The 25,397-nt window shown below is 44.3% G+C and overlaps 1 protein-coding gene across 1 annotated transcript; it reads right to left on the reverse strand.

Moving 5' to 3' along the window:
* Positions 1-60: 60 nt before the first annotated feature.
* LOC143136492 (scavenger receptor cysteine-rich domain-containing protein DMBT1-like) lies at positions 61-24,200 on the reverse strand. The gene is made up of 13 exons (XM_076297216.1): positions 24,179-24,200; positions 16,836-17,156; positions 13,562-13,864; positions 5,390-5,710; positions 4,808-5,110; positions 4,330-4,626; positions 3,914-4,222; positions 3,477-3,782; positions 2,954-3,268; positions 1,525-1,839; positions 1,087-1,420; positions 649-825; positions 61-151 (listed from the first exon to the last, which is right to left on the reverse strand). The coding sequence occupies exons 1-13, from the start codon at positions 24,198-24,200 to the stop codon at positions 61-63; spliced, it is 3,414 nt and encodes a 1,137-aa protein (XP_076153331.1).
* Positions 24,201-25,397: the final 1,197 nt, after the last annotated feature.

Here is a 25,397-nt window from a genome sequence, read left to right on the forward strand (position 1 = left end):
GGCTCCCCACAGTCCAGCTGCCTGCAGACCACCTGGGCTTCCCTCTTGTCCCAGGAGTCGTCACACACCGTCCCCCACTCTCCCTGCAGGAGCACCTCCACCCTCCCTGAGCAGCGAGTGGGACCCCCCACCAGCCTCAGATCTGGAGACACTGGAAGAGGAGAGAGATTATGGACACACAACGCTTACACTTACACACACACACACACACACACACACATACACTCAAATATGAACGCACACACACACACACACACACACACACACACACACACACACACACACACACACACACACACACACACACATACCAACACACACATAGTATAGCATATGCATTCATGGACGAGTTTTAAAGTGTCTAATAGATAACCAACAGCATTGATCTCACCTGGACATTCCTTAACTGACTCTTTGTGTATGATATGATCTTTTGTTTCAGTTCCTGTGCCAGAAGTAAAAATAAAATAAACATAAACGACTCCACATACTACACCACTGATTACCATTTGAATAATAATATCATTACATCATAACTTTAGGGGATACCAATATTGACCTGTACACTCTAGATCAGCAACCATCCTGCAGTCTGTTCTCCATTGAAATGGTTTGCACTGCTCAAGGTGTGTATCGTGCTTCCTACACTGTGGAGGGCTCAGTTGCTTGGCTTTAGTTGGCGTGGCATCAGTGGTCACTGTAAGTCCTCCACAGCCTAACTGACGGCAAATCACAGAGCCTGTGTTTGTGTCCATGTCATTGACACATATGTTTCCCCAGGTGCCATTGTAATAGACCTCTATTGCACCTTTGCATGGCCCACGACTGTCTGTGGTTTGGTTCAGCTGAATGAACCCTGTGGACAATAGATATTTCATATGAAAGTAATTCTGTCTATGACAGTACCACAATTCTTACACCACACAGAAAGAGTCAGATGAGAATGGGTAAGGTGCTAGTGTGTGGTGGGCACCCTGGGATGGGAGAAGTGTAGCTGGTGGATGTGTGAGGGGTGCTAGTGTGTGTGTGCAGCACATGGGCATGCTACCCGAAAGGTACACTGTGAATATGTGTAGCGCAGTGAGCAGCCTAAAGGTGTTTGTACCTGAGCACATGACCCGCACATCCTCTTTGTGTGAGCAGTCGTGCCGCCCCCACTCTGCTGGGGGACACTCCCACAGGCTCGTCTCGTCTCCTGTGCAGTTCACCTCGCTCAGCCAGATGGGCAGATCTCCTGGGGGAACGGATGCAGGGACCTCAGCACTGAGGGCTGTGCCACACTGCAGCTGTCTGCACACTACCTGGGCATCCTGCATGTCCCAGGAGTCGTCACACACAGTCCCCCACGAGCCGTTGTGGAGAACCTCCAGCCTGCCAGCACAGTCTCCTCCAGATCCTGTCAACCTGACTGGCTGAGGGCCTGATATGGGGAAAGAAATGCATGAACACACTAGAAAAAGAGTTTATATAGTTCTATAGTTGTGCTATAGGATCACTGATAGACTTTGTAGCCTATATACACACCTGAACAGACGATGGTCACCTGCTGGCTAGAAGTACAGTTTAGTATCTGTGGAGAACTGCAGTTTCCCAGGTGAGTCTCACGTCCAGAACAATGGATTCCTGAGACACACCCATCACCCTCTGTGTCAGTAGAACCGACAAACCTAACAGCAGAACCGCAGTCCAGCTGTCTGCACACCACGGAGGCTACAGACCGACTCCAGGAGTCCAGCAGAACTCTCCTCCACCTCTGACTGACGTAAACCTCCACCGCTCCCTCACACTGCCTCTCTCCAGACAAGCGCACCGTCCCATTGTACTGGGAGAGGGAGGAACCTGCAAAACTTCTTCAGTTTAATATACAGTTTATATGCACAGTTTTCATCCTCTATAAGTTGCCATAATACATATACTGTATCAAATAATGCAATACTGTATCAAATAATGCATTTATGTTGAGCTACCTAAACATTTCCAATTCCTGATATTTTCTCCCCAGAAATAGTCTTCATGTGCTCACTGACACTCCAGCATTTTGTCTATGGGTGTCCAAACTTTTTTGTCAGCCAATAAACCATTAATTATACATCGATATTGATGTGCATACTTTGATGTAATGCTACTATATTATATACCTGATTCATTAATAAAAAAAAACTAGGGCTGTCAATCGATTAAAAAAATTAATCTAATTAATTACATACTCTGTGATTAATTAATCTAAATTAATCGCATATATATTTTTTGCTGTGAAAGTATTTTAAATATTTAAATTCAAATGAATCATTGAATAATCAGCATTAGTGACATTAAAGTTCAAAGACTCTTTTATTATTATTTTCATTGTTCAAATAATTGCCATAATAATCTATGATATGACCTAATATGCTAAGGAAATAAATTCAAAAGTGCTTCGGGAAGAAGTTTTTTTTTCACATACAAGGCATTTCAGGCCACAGATATAACCTAGGGGACACAATGAAAATATATTAACACTCCCCTCAATGTCAACACTTATTTCTTTGCATTGATGTGCGACTATAGAGTTGATGAACTCCAGTGATATGCAAATTCCTTGCTGCAGAGATTGCAGAGGACTTTATTTTCAACACTTTATTTTTTTATCAACACCATCAGGCCGTTTTTTAAAAGTAAATGTTCAAATCAATGATCCAGGCAGCACGTTTTCTTCTCTCCTTCATTTTACAGTCTAATTTTTACTGACTAGAACAGCTCGGGGTCAAAGGTCATACGGACTCGATTAATCTGCACTAATTTTTTTAATCAGTTATTTTTTCTGAAATTAATTAATCGAAATTAATCAGTTATTTTGACAGCCCTAAAAAAAACACATCATACTGACTTTCTTCCCTGAATTTTACATTTATTATGATACATTAATAAATAAACTACCATTTTCTCCTCAGAGATGGTCTTGTCATGAGCTCACCTGAGCAGATCACTCCAGCATCCTGTCTATGGGAGCACGCAGCTCGACGCCATGAGGAGATTCCACATCTTAAGAGGTCAGTTTCATTCCCCTCACACACAAACACATCAGGCCAGATGCTTCCACTCCCCTCACCAAACCACTCTGCCCCTACAACCGCCACAGCACTCCCACACTTCAACTGGTGGCAGAGCACACTGAAGGACCTTATATCCCAGGATGCATCACACACTGTGCCCCACTCTCTGAGGTACTTGAGCTCCACTCGGCCTGAGCAGGACTCACTGCCATTGGCCAGTCTGGCATCAGTGTATCCTGGAAAGGGCACAGTGACAAACCCTTGAACTTTATTTAGGTTAACAGAAAAGTCTGTAGCAGCAAAAGTATAACAAGCCATGTTGTCCTTACTTCACATAAGAAACGGTTGCAAGACTAACGGTTGCAACAACGGTTGTAGACAAATACGTCATTCTAAAAAAAGGAAATAAGAATTAAACTAATTTCCAAGGGCATGAGCTCTTACCAGAACAAACTAACCCTACATCCCTATCATGTGAGCAGTTGTGGTTCATAGGGGATGTTGGACAGAGGTGAATCTGAGTCTCGTTGCCTCCACACTGGATCTCCTCTGACCACACCTGGCCCTCTCCAAATGCAGCTGCTCCCAGCACCTCTACAGGAGCCCCACAGTCCAGCTGTCGACACACAACCTCTGCATCCTGCCAGTCAAATGTGGTGTTGCACACTTTTCCCCAGGTGATCCCATATTCCATCTCCACTCTCCCGGAACACTGGTGGGAACCGTTCACTAGCCTGGGAGCTCTGTGTTCTGTGTGAAAATAATTAGAACTTTGCATTGTGCAATAAAAACCTCAGGTATGATATGATACATAATACTGATTATTTAAATAATGGAACGGGTATTTCCATAATTTTACTGCAGCCACGTGTTCACCTTACCTGAGCAGGTGACTCCAACATTGTCTTTAGGCTGGCATGCGTGCTCGCCCAATCTCTTACGAGAACAGGACTTTAGTCTGGTCTCCCACCCCACACAGCCAACCTCTGCCATCAAGACTCTCCCTGCTCCCTCTCCAAAGTGGGCACCTGACAGGGAATCTACAGCATCACCACAGCCCAACTCTTTACACACAACTGCTGTATCAACTTGGTCCCAATAAGCACCACACACTGTGCCCCACTCTCCCCCAAGGTAAACCTCCACTCTCCCAGAACAGCGACTGGGGCCATCCATCAACCTCACTGTATCTGTGGGAGTGAGAAAACAGTGACACACCTAATGGTTTACTGGCAATTAATTAATAATTACATAATACAGGGTAATGTTTACAGTGTCTCTCTTAGTCTACCTGTACAAACTAATCCAACATCGTGCTTGTGAGAGCAATTGTGTGAGGGTGTAGGGGATGTTGGGCAGAGTTGAATCTGAGTCTCTTTGCCTCCACACTGGATCTCCTCTGACCACACCTGGCCCTCTCCCTCTCCAAATGCAGCTGCTCCCAGCACCTCTACAGGAGCCCCACAGCCCAGCTGACGACACACAACCTCTGCATCCTGCTGGTCAAATGTGGTACTGCATACAGTGTGTCTGGACTCCTTATGAAGCAGCTCCACTCTCCCAGAGCAGTGAGAACGGCCCACCAGTTGGACTCCTGCAATTCGGAATTTATTGGTATGAGTACATTGACAATATTAATGTCTAGCTACAAATAGCATGCATATTTAATTGTGTTCTGTCACTTCCCACACTGGTATGTTTAAAATGTTGTAATATTATGATAATGTTACAAGAGTAATATGGTCTATGATTAATTACAATATCATTGTTTTCACCTGAGCAGATGACTCCTGCATCCTGATGATGACCACAGTTTTCTGCACCCCATCTTTGTGACTTGCAGTCCTTTACTCTAGACTCAGACCCTACACACTCCACATCACTCATCCAAATTCCTCCTGAGCCTGGTCCAAACTGAGCACCTTTGAGAGCTTCTACAGCCTCTCCACAGCCCAGCTCTCTACACACCACTGCAGCATCACGCAGGTCCCATCCGTTATCACACACTGTGCCCCACTGTCCTCTGTGTAGAACTTCAACTCTTCCAGAACAGCGACTGCTGCCATTCACCAACCTCAAGGTATCTAGGGTGGGAATAAAGAGATGATAATACGGAGGGTGCAACTGACAGTCTGTTATGATGACTACAATAATAATATATTTGATTTGTTCTTCTGCAGATCAGTCCTGTATCATTGTCATGTGAGCGGTTGTGGTTCAGATTAGAATTATTTATTTCAGCTGTAGATGATTACTACAATGCTCCAGAGATTTCACACACTGACTTTTGTTTTACAAGGTTATATGACAAGGTGGCATGTGATTATGCCTATTATTGAATTCATTATTATGAGTTGCTGTCAGTTTACCTGAGCAGATGACTCCTGCATCCTGATGATGACCACAGTTTTCTGCACCCCATCTTTGTGGCATGCAGTCCTTTACTCTGGACTCAGACCCTACACACTCCACATCACTCATCCAGATTTCTCCTGAGCCCTGTCCAAACTGAGCACCTTTGAGAGCTTCTACAGCCTCTCCACAGCCCAGCTCTCTACACACCACTGCAGCATCACGCAGGTCCCATCCGTTATCACACACTGTGCCCCACTGTCCTCTGTGTAGAACTTCAACTCTTCCAGAACAGCGACTGCTGCCATTCACCAACCTCAAGGGACCTAAGGAGATATGAGCAATAATGTTTACTTATGGATGGCATGTTTTTCAGTATGATCACCAAGGTGGTATTCAGTGAGTCCTGCAACGTTTGGAAGAGTGCTGGAGGGGAAATGTAATAGTAGGTTGTGGCTAGTGGTGTGCAAGCACATCTGTTCCCAGTGGGGAGCTGTGGAGAGTGCAGGCCACTCTGGAGATTGATATCAGCCACTAGGCCGTGTTGTCTGTTCTGACCTTTTACATTTATTACAGTTTTTCTGAGTCGCTTTGGTACAATTCTCAGAACAGAATTGAAATTCTCAAAACTACCTGTTCAATCTTCACATCATTGTGTCACTTGTGCACATCAAAAAAGCAGTTTCTCATTTATTTGATGTCACCACTCATCTTGGGAGTTTTTTGTGGGCTTTGTTAAAAATAGCCAAACCTGTGAACAACCAGTTTGTATTTACATTCTAAAGCAATCAAAAGTGTGCCAGTGAGGCAGGAAAGGGTTAATGTCTCCTTTAGAGAACTGAGGTTATGTTCATAACCTTTGTTATCTTTCAGTCCTTCTCCAGTCCAGTTCGCTAGATGTTCACTAGATGTCCAGTTCACTAGATGTTCACAGTGCCTCATTGGTGACTATGGACAATGTGTCCTGCATAAGACTCACCACTAGGATGCATTGTACACATGGTTGGCAGTCATGAGCACAAGTCGACAACCTAGCACAAGTAAAATACTGACATGTCCCTAGTGTTGGGCTGTGGTGGGCGATCTCATTGAGTCGATGCTAATAGGTTGAGCGCTGATAATATGATGTACTAATTGCTACCAGAGTGCCCCACGCATGGTTAACAGTCATGAACACAAGCTGACAGTCTAGCACAAGCAGCATACTGACGTGTGTTTAGAGCCTGGCTGTGGATGTCGTGTTTGGTGGGAGGACAAGGAGCAGGCAGAGTCCTGACAGGCTCGTAGCGTACAGGCTACTCTTGGGGGCATTTTAGTTGAGCGGCGGTAACGCTAGGCAGTTGATGGCGCAGTGCTGACGACGCAGAGTGGTCAGTGTAGCTGACAGTGTGGCTTCCACAGTCCACCTTGCGCATGCTGAGGCCGAGCCGTTGGCATTGCCGACAGGCTCCATAGTCAGTTGAAGCTCTTGTGACACTGGTGAATCTGTCAGCAAACACCTGCCCCTTCAAAGAGTAGAGAGACCATGTAGAAGGTGCTCTTGCACTCTGAATAGTTTCAATGACTGATTCGGTAGCCCAGTACTCAGCAGTCTCGCCTATTCAGGGACCAGGCAGTATCAGCTGTTGGACGCCTGGTGTCATATCAAGCCCTGCACCTGCGTCAGGACGTCCCTCAGCAGCTACCAAGAATGGCCGTGCAGCATTAACCTGAGGTTAGGTCCAACATCCAGGTTTGGGTTGGCCAGCGCAGGGCAATAGGTAGGCTATGATTGAGTGGCCCTCTTACTGCACTCTCTCTGGCAGAGCTGAGATAGGTGTGAGTTGGGGAAAGGCATGAGGAGTGTTTGCGGTCAGGTGTGCGCTACCATATCCAGGCCCAGCGATGGGTTGTCGTAGAGGATCGAGAACCACACCTATTATAAGGCAGTCTCTTTCTATGTAAACACCAGCTTATCTCCAAGTCCCGGACCAGCACTCAGGACCCTTTCCATACCCATGCGCTTCACTCACACTGGCGTCCCTCACACATCCACCAGCCATACTTCTCCCATCCCAGAGGCCCCACACATTAGTCCTTCACCCATCTCTGAGGCCCCTCACACAGGGGTCAACCTCATCATAGGGGTCCCTCATACGGCTCACACATTGGGCACGCCTTTCAATGGCCTTACGGCAAGCCATCCCACTTCTGACGCCATATATAACAAAGGGAGAGAACAGTGACCCCATCGTGGCTCGAACCCAGGTCTCCAGAGTACTAAATCTGCAGCTTAGCAGCCAGGCTCATTGGTGTGGCATTCAGAGCGCATACTCAGCCGTACTGACGGCACTCCATCACAGAGCCCAACACAAAGTACTGTAAATCCAAAACGGGGAGAGGTCAGGGCTGAAACAAAGGGTCCAGGGCTGAAACAAAGGGAAACTGGTAGGCCTTCCCCACCAGTGTTGGGGAAGTTACTTTTAAAAAGTAGTGTTTGCTCGTTACTCGTACTTTACTTTACTTAGTTATCTATCTACTTTACTTTACTAAAGTAACTTTTTACGTTACTCGTTACTTTTACGTTACTTTTACGTTGCTGGACTTTTGGCAGAACCCAATATCTGTTCCTAAATGTGTAGGCCTACATAAAGTTCTACTATGGAGGAAATAACAGGTATTTCTTTTGTGCTCTTTATTATAAAAAATGCCACAAACAGAGCACTTGACAAGAAAACATTGGGCTTATAGGCTTCAACACCATCACTAAAGCCCTATGAAACAATATCAAATAACACAGCCTCGCTACATCTTGGGCATATAGGTGAACACAAAATATATGAGGGCTTATTTTATAGCCTTATACTCTTTCATTAAACAGGCGCTCCTCCGAAATTTGGTGCAAAGCTAGTGCAAATCGTATCAATAGGCTGGCAGTTGAGTTAACGGCAGTAGACAAACTCAGGGGACAGTGTAGGCTAGGCTACAACTAACACTCACATTCCTCCCCTTAGTTTCAACGAGTTCAAAAACAATGTGAATAGGCTACCTCCATCCCTCAGAAGTTAGCGTTGGCTGCATCTCGCTTGCTATGATTGCTCTTCATTGCCACCAGCCTCTGTCACGTACCGTGTGGAGCTATAATTGCACTTCATGCTACCAGCCTCTGTCACGTAGGCTGCCGTGTGGAGCTCGTGCCTATTGTGCAAGCGCGCAGCTGAGAAAGCAGCGTCACTGTCAAATCTGTCCCTGGGAAAAGTAACGTTGCGCAGATATGAAAAAGGAACTAAGTAGTTTTAGTAGTAACGCGTTACACTACTTTTTACTCGAAAAAGTAGTTACGCTACTGTAACGCGTTACTTTGTAACGCGTTACACACAACACTGTTCCCCACTATGCCAAACTACATCTCCCATTAAAGCTACTTCATGGCTTTAAATAGCTACCAGGTGAAAGAAGCAAACTGGTGTCCCCTTGTGGATGAGGTGTGTTTGTGAAAGTGTACTGTCTACCTGAGTGCACAGACAGCACATCGTAACAGTGTCAGATTGGCTATCACATGCTTGGGGTCAAGGTTGAGCCCAAGACATTCCAGCCTCTGAGGGACCGAAAGAGAGCACTTTGACCAGTTCACCCATAAGCCCAGCTGGCTGGGGTGACTGAGAGTGGCCGCCCAGTGGCGCTCTAGGAATGTATGTGAGCACTAGAAGAAGCCAGTTGTCCTGAACTGGACGCTGTAATCATTCTGAATGGCATTTGTTTCAAAAGACGCCGTAGGTCTAAGATGGGTCACACACCTGGCCCTCTCCCTCTCCAAATGCAGCTGCTCCCAGCACCTCTACAGGAGCCCCACAGCCCAGCTGACGATACACAACCTCAGCATCCTGTCTGTCAAAGCAGCATCACACACATGGCAAGGAGAAATCATTTTAAATACTGAGTGCTTCGTAAAAAGTTTTCAACTTTTAAAAGTCCTTGTGTCAAATATCATATTTCTTTAGACATTGTAAGTGATCACTGAAAGAACTGAACCAAATAATTGGCAACTTAGGGTGAGAAATGTATCAACCCTTTTTGTGCACCACACACTGTGTGTCTGCTCTCCCTATGAAGTGATTGTAGTCTCCCAGAGCAGGACTTGGATGTGATGTAAACTTCAAACTTCATCACCATGTGCCAAGCATAAACAATACATGCTAGATATGAATGTGAGTGTTCTCTGTGGGTGGCCTAAGATGCAGATACAGTTTACATGTAATCAAAGAGACCTGCATGTGTGTATCTTTGTGTGTTCTTGTGTGTGTCTGCCCCCTCCCTTCTCTACAAGCACAAACAAGGACAGTCACCCCACCTGGCCTTGACCCTCAGTCTCCGGGTTACTAAACCTGCAGCTTGACCGCATCGCCAAAGAGCCAGGCTTATTGAAATGGCACTCCGTCACATTGTCCCCCCCTTTGGGAAGAGGCGTCTCTCACACATCCACCAGTCATTCTTCTCCCATCCCAGGGTGCCCCACACTCACACACTAGTGCTTCACCCATCTCTAAGATCCCTCACACAAGGGGCCAAGCTATCCTGGGGGTCATTCATATGGCTCACACATTGAACAGGTCTGCAGGGGACTAAGTCTGCAGCTTGATTGCAACACCAAAGAGCCAGGTTCATTGGTATGGCAGTCAGAACAATTACTCAACTGTAGTGACAGTACTCCATCACAGCAGAGACAAATCTGCAATTTTGTGTGTGCGTGCGCGCCTGTGTGCGTCTGTGTGTGTGTGGTGTGCTCAACAGTCTGGGGTCTTATGGAGCATCTCCTATAATCCCCAGGTCATTTAACATGGACCCCTTTAATGTTTCAAAATACTTATATAAAATATAATTAAACCATTGTGTGTATGTGTGTTTGTGTGTGTGGCTATTTGTGTGTCTCTGTCTACGAACTTGTGAGAACTGACTCACTGACTGACTGTGTGTGTGTGTGTGTGTGTGTGTGTGTGTGTGTGTGTGTGTGTGTTTCTGTGTGTCTTTGTGGGTACATACATGGATGTGTGAGTACGTGCATGTGTGTGTGCGTGACATATGTGTGTGTTGGTGTGCAACCAAAAACGGACAGTGATTCAGCATTTTTGAATCTTTATATCACAACATATTGGCACAGCCGTGTCAAAATATTGGGACAAGCTTGTACTGGCTGCTGGATTGGATTTTGGATATTGGAGTTTGGATGTTATCAGCCATTTCGTTGAGTGAGCCAAATTAAACTTTAGGAGATGTGTGCAAAATGTTTTAAGCTATAAGCATTGTCAAACTTCAAACTACAAGCCAAACACATGTTTAAAGTTGTAGCTTAAGCATATCTTACAGTAGGCTATACATGCATTTATTGCAATACATCATATTCAGAATGTAAAATATTGAGAGGTTAGCACCTTCCTGTCACAAAATAATGGTGATTAGAGCACCACAGATTTGCATTGATATTTTTCACTTGGTTAAGATAAAATGAGTAATTGGGGGAAAAATAAATTCTAATGTGCAGCCACATAAAGCATTACACTTTTTTTTATCATTGTAGTTATCATTTGTCAATATAATTGTACTCTCATATGGATTGTTTTAACATTATTTTTATATTATTTAATTAATGAACAAATTAAGTATCAAAACAGAATGACCCTGCATACCTGAACAAATGACTCCAGCATCTCTGGAATGCTGACACGCTCCTGTAGTCCAGTCTCTCCATCCTTCGTGTTTACAGTTCTTCAGTGTGGACTCTGATCCCTTACACTTCACACCATACATCCAGCTTTTCCCTGATCCCTCTCCAAAGTGAGCTCCACCCAGAGCCTTTACAGCAACACCACAGTCCAGCTCTCTACACACCACTGCAGCAGCAGGCATATCCCACACAAAAATGTCACAGACGGTGCCCCACTCTCCTGCATGATAAACCTCCACTCTCCCAGAGCATCGGCTGCCTCCATTCACCAACCTCACAGTACCTAAAGAAGAGACAGAGACAAAGAGATAAATACAACCCCAATTCCAAAGATTCGGACGCTGTGTAAAATGTGAATAAAAACAGAATACCAAAATGTAGCCAATAAATAGGAGTAGCTCTACTTTCCCTCTGTCAAAATGCACAAACACCATGTTACATGCAATGATGTCACAAATCAAATATTGCAATCCTAACACACACACACACACACACACACACACACACCACACACACACACACACTTTACACTGGCACAGACACACATATAGCACACACACACACACACACACTTAGAACACAAATATCCACATTTTTTGTATGGCACAGGTCCTTGACCTGATACTACCAGCCCCCACTACCCACTACCAGCCATCACTACCAGACTATGGTCTGTTCTCTTTGCTTCGCTCAGGAAGCAGATACTGTACACTGGCTGCAAGGACTGAGAGACTCAGGAAGAGTTTCTTCCCCCAAGCCGTCCGGTACCTAAATGGCACTGTTTAAGCACTTTTTATTGAGTATACCACTGTTTCCCTGTAGAGCATATCACTTCTTCCCTATCTGCAATAACCCCCTGACATTTTAAATGTATTGTTTTCTTGTCTGTTACTGTTTTTGGTAGGTTGTTGTGTGTCAGTTTGTGTGTTTTTGCTTGGCATGGAGCCGACTGTAACATTTCACTGCATTGTATGTATGTGACAAATAAAATCTGAATCTGAATCTGAATCTGAGCAAACACCTGCCACTTGTAGACGGCGCTCTTGCACTCTGAATAGTTTCAGTGACTGAGGGGGGTAGCCCAGTACTCAGCAGTCTCACCTATTCAGGGACCAGGCAGTTAACCGCTAGTTCTTGGGCGTTGGGATGTCATATCAAGCCCTGCACCTTTGTCAGGAGGTCCCTTCACATCAGCATCTACCAAGACTGGCCGTGCAGCATTAACCTGAGGTCCTACAACCAGGTTTGGGTCGGCCAGTGCGGGGCAATAAGAATCATTGAGTGGCCCTCTGTCTGCACGCTGTCCAGCAGACTTGGCATGAGCACGAGTGAGAGAAGGGCATAGAGGAGCGTTTGCGGTCAGGTGTGTGCTAATGTATCCAGGCCCAGTGATGGGTTGTCGTCGAGGATCAAGAACCACACCTATTAGTAGGCAGTCTCTCTCTATGTAAACAGGTTGACCTGTTTAGCACCAAAGTGAGGACCGTTTTTGGTCAGTGTGCACTGTACTGAGAGAGTGGCCCTCTAAATGCACTCTCTCTCTCTGGCAGAGCTGAGATAGGTAAGAGACAATAGGAAATGTTTCAACATTGTATAGGCTACACAGTGACGCCGCTCTCACCACACACATCACGCACTATGCGTAGGGCTCCAAGGGACAGAAGAGATACCAAAATGTAGCCAATAAATAGGAGTAGCTCTACTTTCCCTCTGTCAAAATGCACAAAAACCATGTTACATGCAAGGATGACTTCCCGGATTGTCACAAATCAAATGTGCAATCCTAACACACACACACACACACACACACACACCACACTTTACACTGGCACAGCCACACATATAGCACACACACACACACACACACACACACACACACACACACACACACACACACACACACACACACACACACGCACACGCACACTTAGAACACAAATATCCACATTTTTTGTATGGCACAGGTCCTTGACCTGATACTACCAGCCCCCAAATGCTCACTAACTGTATCGAAACAACACATAGGACTAAATGTGAATGATATATCCCATTATGAAGACACACAGAAGCACTCGTATACTAACTTTCACCCCCACAGTATTCACTGTATGTAAGGACACATTCACCCAAAGTGCTGTCCATTTGTGTGCTATGTCTCAACACACAGATCGATCCATTTCAAGAACATGCCTGTTCACACATGTGCTATATCTGAAAACAGCCTCTGAATCCACTTTAATTACTTTGTAAATAAACATCACCTACATTTCACTGAGGTGTACTGAATCTATTTTATTACAATTCAAACACAGACACACAAACACACACACACACACACACACACAAAGTAAATATAAAAACATGAAGAAGCTATGTGGTCATATAAAAGGTCATATTTTGTACCGCTATGTGGTACATCTACTGTAGTTACGATAAACAATAGTCTGCTATGTTTATATTTTTATTCATAAATTACCTTTACAAACCAATCCAACATCGTGCTTGTGAGAGCAGCTGTGGTAGATAGGGGATGTTGGGCAGAGGTGAATCTGAGTCTCGTTGCCTCCACACTGGATCTCCTCTGACCACACCTGGCCCTCTCCCTCTCCAAATGCAGCTGCTCCCAGCACCTCTACAGGAGCCCCACAGTCCAGCTGTCGACACACAACCTCTGCATCCTGCCAGTCAAATGTGGTGTTGCACACTGTTCCCCAGGTGATCCCATGTACCACCTCCACTCTCCCAGAACACTGGTGGGAACCGTTCACTAGCCTGGGAGCTCTGTGTTCTGTGTAGAAATAATTAGAACTTTAGCAATTCAAAGCATCCAAAACAGTCCTGCAGAGCTTCTACTCCAGCACCATTGAGAGCATCCTGACTGGGTGCATCACCGCTTGGTATGGAAACACCACCATGCAGGACCGTAAGGCTCTACAGAGAGTGGTGCGTTCAGCTGAACGTACCATAGGGGGGCAACTCCCTAACCTAGTGGACATCTATACCAAGCGGTGTAAGGACAAGCCCACCAAAATACTTAAAGACCCCAGCCACCCAGACTATGGTCTGTTCTCTTTGCTTCGCTCAGGAAGCAGATACTGTACACTGGCTGCAAGGACTGAGAGACTCAGGAAGAGTTTCTTCCCCCAAGCCGTCCGGTACCTAAATGGCACTGTTTAAGCACTTTTTATTGAGTATACCACTGTTTCCCTGTAGAGCATATCACTTCTTCCCTATCTGCAATAACCCCCTGACATTTTAAATGTATTGTTTTCTTGTCTGTTACTGTTTTTGGTAGGTTGTTGTGTGTCAGTTTGTGTGTTTTTGCTTGGCATGGAGCCGACTGTAACATTTCACTGCATTGTATGTATGTGACAAATAAAATCTGAATCTGAATCTGAATCTGAGCAAACACCTGCCACTTGTAGACGGCGCTCTTGCACTCTGAATAGTTTCAGTGACTGAGGGGGGTAGCCCAGTACTCAGCAGTCTCACCTATTCAGGGACCAGGCAGTTAACCGCTAGTTCTTGGTCGTTGGGATGTCATATCAAGCCCTGCACCTTTGTCAGGAGGTCCCTTCACATCAGCAGCTACCAAGACTGGCCGTGCAGCATTAACCTGAGGTCCTACATCCAGGTTTGGGTCGGCCAGTGCGGGGCAATAAGAATCATTGAGTGGCCCTCTGTCTGCACGCTGTCCAGCAGACTTGGCATGAGCACGAGTGAGAGAAGGGCATAGAGGAGCTGGCTGGGGTGACTGAAAGTGGCCGCCCAGTGGCGCTCTAGGAATGTATGTGAGCACTAGAAGAAGCCATGTAATCATTCTGAATGGCATTTGTTTCAAAAGACGCCGTAGGTCTAAGATGGGTCACACACCTGGCCCTCTCCCTCTCCAAATGCAGCTGCTCCCAGCACCTCTACAGGAGGCCCACAGTCCAGCTGACGACACACAACCTCAGCATCCTGTCTGTCAAAGCAGCATCACACACATGACAAGGAGAAATCATTTTAAATACTGAGTGCTTCGTAAAAAGTTTTCAACTTTTAAAAGTCCTCGTGTCAAATATCATATTTCTTTAGACATTGTAAGTGATCACTGAAAGAACTGAACCAAATAATTGGCAACTTAGGGTGAGAAATGTATCAACCCTTTTTGTGCACCACACACTGTGTGTCTGCTCTCCCTATGAAGTGATTGTAGTCTCCCAGAGCAGGACTTGGATGTGATGTAAACTTCAAACTTCATCACCATGTGCCAAGCATAAACAATACATGCTAGATATGAGTGTTCTCTGTGGGTGGCCTAAGATGCCATCAGTTTACATGTAATCAAAGAGACCTGCATGTGTGTATCTTTGTGTGTTCTTGTGTGTGTCTGTCCTTGCTTGCGCTTGTAGAGAAGGGAGGGGGCAGTCACCCCACCTGGCCTTGACCCTCAGTCTCCGGGTTACTAAACCTGCAGCTTGACCGCATCGCCAAAGAGCCAGGATTATTGAAATGGCACTCCGTCACATTGTCCCCCCCTTTGGGAAGAGGCGTCTCTCACACATCCACCAGTCGTACTTCTCCCATCCCAGGGTGCCCCACACTCACACACTTGTGCTTCACCCATCTCTAAGGTCCCTCACACAAGGGGCCAAGCTATCCTGAGGGTCATTCATACGGCTCACACATTGAACAGGTCTCCAGGGGACTAAGTCTGCAGCTTGATTGCTACACCAAAGAGCCAGGTTCATTGGTATGGCAGTCAGAACAATTACTCAACTGTAGTGACAGTACTCCATCACAGCAGAGACAAATCTGCAATTTTGTGTGTGCGTGCGTGCCTGTGTGCGTCCGTGTGTGTGTGGTGTGCTCAACAGTCTGGGGTCTTATGGAGCATGTCCTATAATCCCCAGGTCATTTAAGATGGACCCCTTTAATGTTTCAAAATACTTATATAAAATATAATTAAACCATTGTGTGTATGTGTGTTTGTGTGTGTGGCTATTTGTGTGTCTCTGTCTACGAACTTGTGAGAACTGACTCACTGACTGACTGTGTGTGTGTGTGTGTGTGTGTGTGTGTGTGTGTGTGTGTGTGTGTGTGTGTTTCTGTGTGTCTTTGTGGGTACATACATGGATGTGTGAGTACGTGCATGTGTGTGTGCGTGACATATGTGTGTGTTTGTGTGTTGGTGTGCAACCAAAAACGGACAGTGATTCAGCATTTTTGAATCTTTATATCACAACATATTGGCACAGCCGTGTCAAAATATTGGGACAAGCTTGTACTGGCTGCTGGATTTTGATTGGATGTTATCAGCCATTTCGTTGAGTGAGCCAAATTAAACTTTAGGAGATGTGTGCAAAATGTTTTAAGCTATAAGCATTGTCAAACTTCAAACTACAAGCCAAACACATGTTTAAAGTTGTAGCTTAAGCATATCTTACAGTAGGCTATACATGCATTTATTGCAATACATCATATTCAGAATGTAAAATATTGAGAGGTTAGCACCTTCCTGTCACAAAATAATGGTGATTAGAGCACCACAGATTTGCATTGATATTTTTCACTTGGTTAAGATAAAATGAGTAATTGGGGGAAAAATAAATTCTAATGTGCAGCCACATAAAGCATTACACTTTTTTTATCATTGTAGTTATCATTTGTCAATATAATTGTACTCTCATATGGATTGTTTTAACATTATTTTTATATTATTTAATTAATGAACAAATTAAGTATCAAAACAGAATGATCCTGCATACCTGAACAAATGACTCCAGCATCTCTGGAATGCTGACACGCTCCTGTAGTCCAGTCTCTCCATCCTTTGTGTTTACAGTTCTTCAGTGTGGACTCTGATCCCTTACACTTCACACCATACATCCAGCTTTTCCCTGATCCCTCTCCAAAGTGAGCTCCACCCAGAGCCTTTACAGCATCACCACAGTCCAGCTCTCTACACACCACTGCAGCATGAGGCATATTCCACACAAAAATGTCACACACGGTGCCCCACTCTCCTGCATGATAAACCTCTACTCTCCCAGAGCATCGACTGCCTCCATTCACCAACCTCACAGTACCTAAAGAAGAGACAGAGACAAAGAGATAAATACAACCCCAATTCCAAAAAAGTTGGGACACTGTGTAAAATGTGAATAAAAACAGAATGCTATGATTTGCAAATCATGTTAGCTCTATATTTAATTTAGAATAGTTCAAAGACAACATATCAGTTGTGAAACCGAGAAATTGTATTGTTTTTTGGAATTTGATGTCAGCAACTCCTCTGGGACAGGGGCATGTTTGCCACTGTGTTGCTCCACCTCCTAATCTAACAACATCCTGTAAATGTTTGGGAACTGAGGAGACCAGCTGCTAGAGTTTTGAGAATAAAATGTTGTCCCAGTTTTGCCTGATAGAGCATTTCAAATGCCCAACAGTCCAGGGTCTTCTTAACTACAGTATGTTTTTCATTCCATGATGCACCCAGTGTGACAGGTCTGGACTGCAGACAGGCCATGTTAGCACCTGGGCTGTTCTATTATGGAGCCATACTTATATAGCCTACTGTAATATGTGCAGAGTGTTGAAGTGGAGTGGACCATTAAATAAAGAAATGTATTGCATATATGTGCAAAATTAATATTCTAAAAAAAGGTTGACTATTTTTTTAAAGAAATAAAAACACTTTACTGTGCACTGTGTTTACAGTACTTTTACTAACATCATGAAATTATTGAACATCTATATGGCTGTTTAAAGGAATAGAAATATACAGTGTATCTGAGGCAATCAAAATCTTTGAAGAAAAGCATATTGAGCAATTTTATGTCTTGAAAAAAAGTTATTTGTATCAATATGAATGAATAATTAATAGAACACAACATGTCTGTATGGCACAAATACAACACATCTACCTGTATTTTTTTGATATATGTCCTATATTTCTATATTTTGATATGTTCTATATTTCAGTCTCACACTTTAATTTAATGCTTATTGTCTATGGCTATGTCTATGTCTAAAGTATGTCTATGTCTGCATGGGAAAGTAAGAAACGAAATTTCAATTCTTTGTATGACCAGTGCATGTAAAGAAATTGACAATAAAAGCCGACTTGACTTGACAAATTGAATGGAGACATATTTTTTAAAACATTTTGTGCAGCACAGTGTGTTTCCATAAATTTGAAGTTGAACACATATTAAGGAATAATAAAATATGAAATATTAAATATTAATACACAAAAGTAATACACAAAATATGAATACAATACAATAGATTTGATTGAGCAATGACAATTGGACAATTCAGATTAGCTACTAGCTTCTCCTCAGCTCTCCTCACTCTGTCATCATCATGACTATGGAGCTGTGCCCCCCCCATCGCCCCATCTAAAACGGTGTTAAACTGTGGCTAGATAGTGAACTGCAACCAGTGTTTGAGTCAATAGAACGTTGAGACAGAATGACATTCTGAGACAGAAAAAAAATCAATTGGGCAGCCCTGCACCAGGCACTAATGCACCTCCATATCATTATAGATGCTGGGTGTTGAACTGAGAACTATAATAAGTTGGATAGTCCCTTTCCTCTTTAGCATACAGAGGATACATAGGATACAGAGTCCATGAACATTTTGATACCGCTTTCTCAGTATCCGGAAAAATATTCTTTGGTCACCGATATTTACCGATTTCCGGCTCCCATTGACTCCCATTCAACACATTCAAACAAAACGTCAATTATGTGGTTAAACTAAAGCCGCTGACTTATGCCAGCAACCATTTCAATTTGATAATAAACTACATTTTAGTACAACATATATAGAGCAGGAATAACAGAATTTGGCTTAAGCAGTGAGGATAAATTTTATGCAAAGTGTCAGTCCCTAAGACTGTGCCCATTGCCTAAATTTGTGGTCGTTTAATGTCGAATGTCAGAATAATTACATTACAAAACATACTTCAATGATACTCCACAATTTCTAAAGGAACAAAATTTAAATAGAAAAACACAACATATCAGATGGATTACACGAATAAATGAAGTACAAGATTATTCGACGGTTGCTTCTCTTCTAATTAATATAATGCACACAAAGCCTATGGCAGGGCATTCAGGCCATCACGGACTACAAGCCCGCGCCACAGAGCTGTGAGAGCAATATCCCTCTGCTCAACAATCTGAACCGCTTCTTTGCTCGCTTTGAAGCACAAAACAGCACTTGCCCACAGAAGACCCCTCCCCCTCCACATGAGCAGCCCCTGTGCCTCTCTGCCGACAGCGTGAAGAGGACACTTGCTGCTATCAACACCCGAAAGGCAGCAAGCCCAGACAACATCCCAGGTCGTGCGCTGAAGAACTGCGTTGAGGAGCTTAAGGATGTCTTCACAGACATCTTTAACACTTCCCTGAAGCAAGCCATCGTCCCATCATGTTTCAAAGCTGCCACCATCATACCTGTGCCGAAGAAAACTGCTCCATCCTGCTTCAATGACTACACTGCGTGCTCAGTCCGCTGCTCTTCACCCTGCTGACGCATGACTGCACTGCAACCTACAGCAACAACCACATAGTGAAATGCTGACGACACAACTCTGGTGGGTCTCATCACCAAGGGCGACGAGACTCAATACAGGTTGGAGGTCGACCTTCTGACCACGTGGTGCAGGGACAACAACCTCCTGCTGAACGTCAGCAAGACCAAGGAGATTGTTGTTGACTTCCGGAGAGGTCACACCCAACACCTGCCACTGACCATCGACGGTGCTGTGGTGGAGAGAGTGAGCAGCACCAAATTCCTGGGGGTGCACATCAGTGAAGACCTCTCCTGGACCACCAACACTGCATCACTGGCGAAGAAAGCTCAGCGCCGCCTGTACTTCCTGCGGAAACTCAGGCGAGCAAGTGCTCCACCAGCCATCATGACCACATTCTACCGAGGCACCATTGAGAGCATCCTCTCCAGCTGTATCGCTGTGTGGGGCGGAAGCTGCACTGAATACAACAGGAAAGCCCTGCAGCGCATAGTGAACACAGCTGGAAGGATTATTGGTGCTTCACTCCCCTCCCTGAAGGACATTTACACCTCCCACCTCACCCGCAAGGCGACCACAATTGTGAGTGATGCAAGTCACCCCGCTCACAATTTGTTTGATCTACTGCCCTCTGGGAAGAGGTACAGAAGCCTGCGCTCCCGCACCACCAGACTCACCAACAGCTTCATACACCAAGCTGTTAGAATGCTGAACTCTCTCCCCCCTCCACCCTCAGCTACATAACATCCTGGACTTTGGACCCACAATGGCTGCCTTGCACTACACCACTTGCACTACTCCACTTGCACACTTTGCAACTTGTTGTTTTTGTCCTGTTGTCCTGAAAACACTTCTGAACACACTTCTGCTGCTCTTACATAACTTGCACCACTATGCCACTTGCATACTTAGGTCAAACAGAACTACCTCAGCCATTTATTGGCCTGACTTTTGCACTATTATATTGACTGTCTACTGTATGCACAATTGCACATTTTCAACTCAAATTTTGCTGCTCTTATTTTCTTCATTGTATGTGCCTTCTTATTTTTACTTTTTATATTGTTTACTTGAATATTATGTTTGTCTGTGGACCTAATTGGTAAAATATGTCTTGTCTCCACTGTGGGATAGTGGGAAACGTAATTTCGATCTCTTTGTATGTCTTGACATGTGAAGAAATTGACAATAAAGCAGACTTTGACTTTTGACTTTGATAATTGGCTACATTACATATTTAAGGCCACTAGATGGCGGCATTTCACGGCACTTCGGGCCTTTTTTGGATGTAAAATCAAGCAATGAAATGGCCTCATCTGGTGGCCGTGCAGCACAATAGCGCCATGACATATTTAATTTAACAGGAAATTACGGTATAAATCTTGTTGTTGTGGTAAATCTCTGATTGTTTATAAGGGGCTGCATGGGTTGGCTCCCTCATATATTTCTGACCTCCTCCATCTCCTCTCAGCATCCAGGTCCCTTAGATCTTCTCTCTGTGGCCCGCACCCGCCTCAAGCAAAGAGGCGATAAGAGCTTTTGCGGTAGCAGCCGCACGTCTGTGGAATTGTCTGCCCCCAGATGTTAGACTGTCTCCCTCCATCACCACTTTTAAATCAAGACTAAAGACCCACCTTTACTCCTTGGCCTTCCCTGCTTCCTAGCTGTCCATCTCTCTCCTCTACTTCATATTCAAGTGTCTTCTGTACTGTTGCTTTTTATTTGTTTAGGGCTGTCTATTTGTCTATTGTATTTCTGTATTTGTCTTGCTTACTTTCTCTGTGCTTGCCTTTTATATTTTGCTTGTTCTGATTTGCTTTTATTTTCTATTTTTACCCATATCCTCTGTACAGCACTTTGGTCAGTGGAAACCGTTTTAAATGTGCTCTATAAATTACATTTACTTACTATTTACTTACTTTTTATTTTTTATTTATTTATTTATTTTATATACATTTATTTATTTATTATTTTATATTTATTTATGTATTTTATATTTATATATTTTTTCTCTCTTGCCACTTGCCCCCCCCCCCCACCACCACACACACCATTACACCATAACCCCCCCCCCCCCACACACACACACACACACATACACACACACCATTACACCATACCTCCCAAACACACATACCACACCCACACACCATATTACTCCTCCACCCCCACCCCCACCCCCCACCAACACACATACACCACCCCCCCCCCCTCCCATGCACACACCATTTTATCATCCCTCCCCACCCAAACACACAACATACCCCCCCCCACACACACACACAGTTACAACCCCTCCCCCCCCCAATACACACACCATTACACCCCACACACACACTCACACACCATTACATCGTACCCACCCAAACAAACAACATACCCCCTCCCCCTACTCACACAGGTACAATCCCCCCCCCCCACCCACACACCCCATTACCCCCCACACACACATACACATACACACCAACAACCCCCCATCCCCACACACACCATTTCATCACCCCCCCACACACACACACACACCATATCCTACACTCAATCATACACTCACACAATATACATTTTTAATTACTACTACTAATTTATTCTTTAAAGTTGAGCTGGCTCTTGAGCTAAACAATTTCATTTCTTATATTCCTTTTATGAGTACATGACAATATATGGAGTTACATTTGTTCCACTATTATGAGCGAGCAATAGCACAATTTGAGCGCAGAAAAATATTTTGAGCGAGCACACAAATTATATTTTGAGGAAAAATGAAACTCGAGTACAAAAAAAACTTGTAGTTGAGCAAACAGGAATCTATGTTGTGCTCCACAAATGTCTTTGCCTGTTTGCTAATATCAATATGTATGTGCAACATCAGCTCCTTTCTTTCAGTTTCACTGTACGTGCTCACATAAACTGTTCCTCCGCTCGCACAGGAGATCTCTGTCGCGCTCGCTCAACTTCGTCTGTGTGCTCGCTCAAAACTGTCGACAACGTTACGTTTGTTCCACAATTCATCAACCAATCAGAAAATTCAGGGGCTGGAGTCCAATTCTCATTGGCTGTTGAAGTTCACAACAACGCTTAGCGTCATTTACTAGTGTCAGTGCGAATCGGCTGGAATCGGGAAAGAATGAACATTGGAGCACGAAATACATCTTTGGTCTACATCTATTTATCATAAATATGGGTATTGTTGGATTTACAACACGGTTACAACGTCTACTTAACTTTATGCTTTGAGAGACCAGCATGATTAACCTTAGCCTAACGTTAACGTTATGTATTCCTCTTTAGCAATCTTGGCCGCTAGCATCCGACGACGATGTCTAGTAAATGACGCTAAGCGTTGTTGTGAACTTCAACAGCCAATGAGAATTGGACTCCAGCCCCTGAATTTTCTGATTGGTTGATGAATTGTGGAACAAACGTAACGTTGTCGACAGTTTTGAGCGAGCACACAGACGAAGTTGAGCGAGCGCGACAGAGATCTCCTGTGCGAGCGGAGGAACAGTTTATGTGAGCACGTACAGTGAAACTGAAAGAAAGGAGCTGATGTTGCACATACATATTGATATTAGCAAACAGGCAAAGACATTTGTGGAGCACAACATAGATTCCTGTTTGCTCAACTACAAGTTTTTTTTGTGCTCGAGTTTCATTTTTCCTCAAAATATAATTTGTGTGCTCGCTCAAAATATTTTTCTGCGCTCAAATTGTGCTATTGCTCGCTCATAATAGTGGAACAAATGTAACTCCATAACAATAAACTACTTGAACTTGAACTTGAACACACACACAGACAGACAGACACACACACAAACGCGCACACACACACACACACCATAACCCCCCCCCCCCACTCACACACACACACACACACACACACACACGCACAATTACACCCCCCCACACACACACCATTGCACTTCCCCACACACACACACACCATTAAAATGTAGGGTCTGGGCACTCACCGTTCGCAGTGCTCAGTCCGAGGGGCGGGATAATCAGTTGTCTTTCAAATTCCCTCTGCACGCAATAGGACAGCGGCAGCGCTATGAGTCCCATGTGTTTTCCCACCAGCGAAGCTAGTTGGCTAGTTCAAACGTTTGCCAACTTAATAAAAGCTTAACTCGTGTCACACTGTTCGCCAACAGCAATATCCATCTTATTTGTTTTCAAGTAGCAGGGAATTCAAGCCAAACCGTTGCAACTCTGCCATCAATCATTATGTTAAGCCCACCTAACGACTCTATACAGGATTTCATTGGCCTGATTATGTCACGGTCGGGTCTAGAACCCGGGCCGTCGGAGTGGCAAACTGACTTTTAACCCACTAGGCCACTGAGACTAATGACTCAAGTGCAGAGCAGACAAAGTAAGATTAACTGAGTTTATTTCAGGTTTTAGACACAAAAGCTCAGAAGATCCGAAAAAGTCGAAAACAGTCCAAAAAGTTAAATCCAATAACATCAATCCAAGGCGTAATCCAGAAAGTCGAAGTCCAAGAGCCAAGCCAGGGTTCAGATAACAGGGTTCAGTCCGAGGGAGGAAAGGCAAACAAATCACCTCCGTGAAGCTGGCCCCCCATGTTACTCAAAAATGATTAAAAACACTGCTATTCGTTTGTGCTACGTTTGTGCCGGTTTGTGCCGTAAAAATTATCGTTTGTGCTGTTAAGGGTTTTAAGTAATTAAACTTTACATTTTTCTGGCCAGTGACGTCACTTAGCCCCCCATACTTGTCCAAATTTCCCCAAAATAGTCTCAATCGTTTGTGCTACGCTTGTGCTCATTTGTGCCGTTAAAAGTAACATTTGTGCTACTATGTTTAAGATATTCCACGTTATTTGTTACACGTGTGACGTCACTCAGCCCCCCATCAATGTCGAAATCTTTCCAAAATGGTCTCAATCGTTTGTGCTAGGTTTGTGCTGATTTGTGCCGTTAAAATAAAAATTTGTGCTACTATGTTTTCTAAGTTAACACGCTTTGTTACATGTGTGACGTCATTCAGCCCATCATCAGTGTCCAAATCTCCTCAAAATAGCCGCTGATTTGTGCCATTTAAATAAACGTTTGTAGGGTAGGCTACTATGTAAATTGTCCAGCGGCCTTGTCCAGCAATTGTAGCCTAGCTCATCACCCAGCCCCTCCATCAATGTCCAAACCAAGGCCTATAGCCTACCCAATCGTTTGTGCTGATTGCGCCGACATTTCTCCTATGTTTATTAGGCTACACGTGATGCCCAGCCCATCAATGTGTTTTCTGTAACTATATTTTTACATTAGCCTACCAAGTTCTATCTGCTATGCGCATGACATCAGTCTCACACACACTAAAGGTGTTCGAGTCGTGATTCACTCGGATCTTTCACCCGTATCTTTAAATTAACCCATGAGTCGCGAGTCTCTAGTATCATTAACTCGGATCAGTTGAGTCCTACTACAATTCAATCTAAAACGATAAACAGCGCCACACACAAACCTCTTGCAACATTAGCTAGCCTACTAGCCATCATATCTGCCAAAAATGTAACAATTTCGTAAGTAGGATAACCACAACTCCACAAATCAACTCAAGCGACTGAGTGAGCAGGCAGTCTGAGATAACTGGTTAACTTCCCGCAGAGCCGGGTTAGTCGGATCAGCCGGCCGGTTAGGCTACATGAGTACGAGTCGGCTACGGCTACGTTGTCATGAGTGGCTGTAGACGAGCGAGTAGCTCCTCCTCAAAGTGAAAAGCAATTCCACAACAAAAGCCATTCTTCACCTCTTAAATAACATTC

Source organism: Alosa pseudoharengus, unplaced genomic scaffold, assembly GCF_046254945.1.
Source record: "Alosa pseudoharengus isolate Yale_2024_CS ecotype anadromous, Long Island Sound unplaced genomic scaffold, YU_APseudo_1.1 YU_APseudo_1.1_scf_20, whole genome shotgun sequence".
In the NCBI taxonomy this organism is placed as follows: Eukaryota; Metazoa; Chordata; class Actinopteri; order Clupeiformes; family Clupeidae; genus Alosa; species Alosa pseudoharengus.

Excerpts from the sequence above, each read along its gene's own strand:
- LOC143136492 (XM_076297216.1), bottom strand. The coding sequence starts at position 24,200 with ATGGGGGGCCAGCTTCACGGAG. Across the intron at positions 3,269-3,476 it reads TGTAGGGTTAGTTTGTTCTG|GATACACTGATGCCAGACTG; the intron begins GTAAGAGCTCAT and ends TGCCCTTTCCAG. Across the intron at positions 152-648 it reads AAGCAACTGAGCCCTCCACA|TGTCTCCAGATCTGAGGCTG; the intron begins GTGTAGGAAGCA and ends CTCCTCTTCCAG.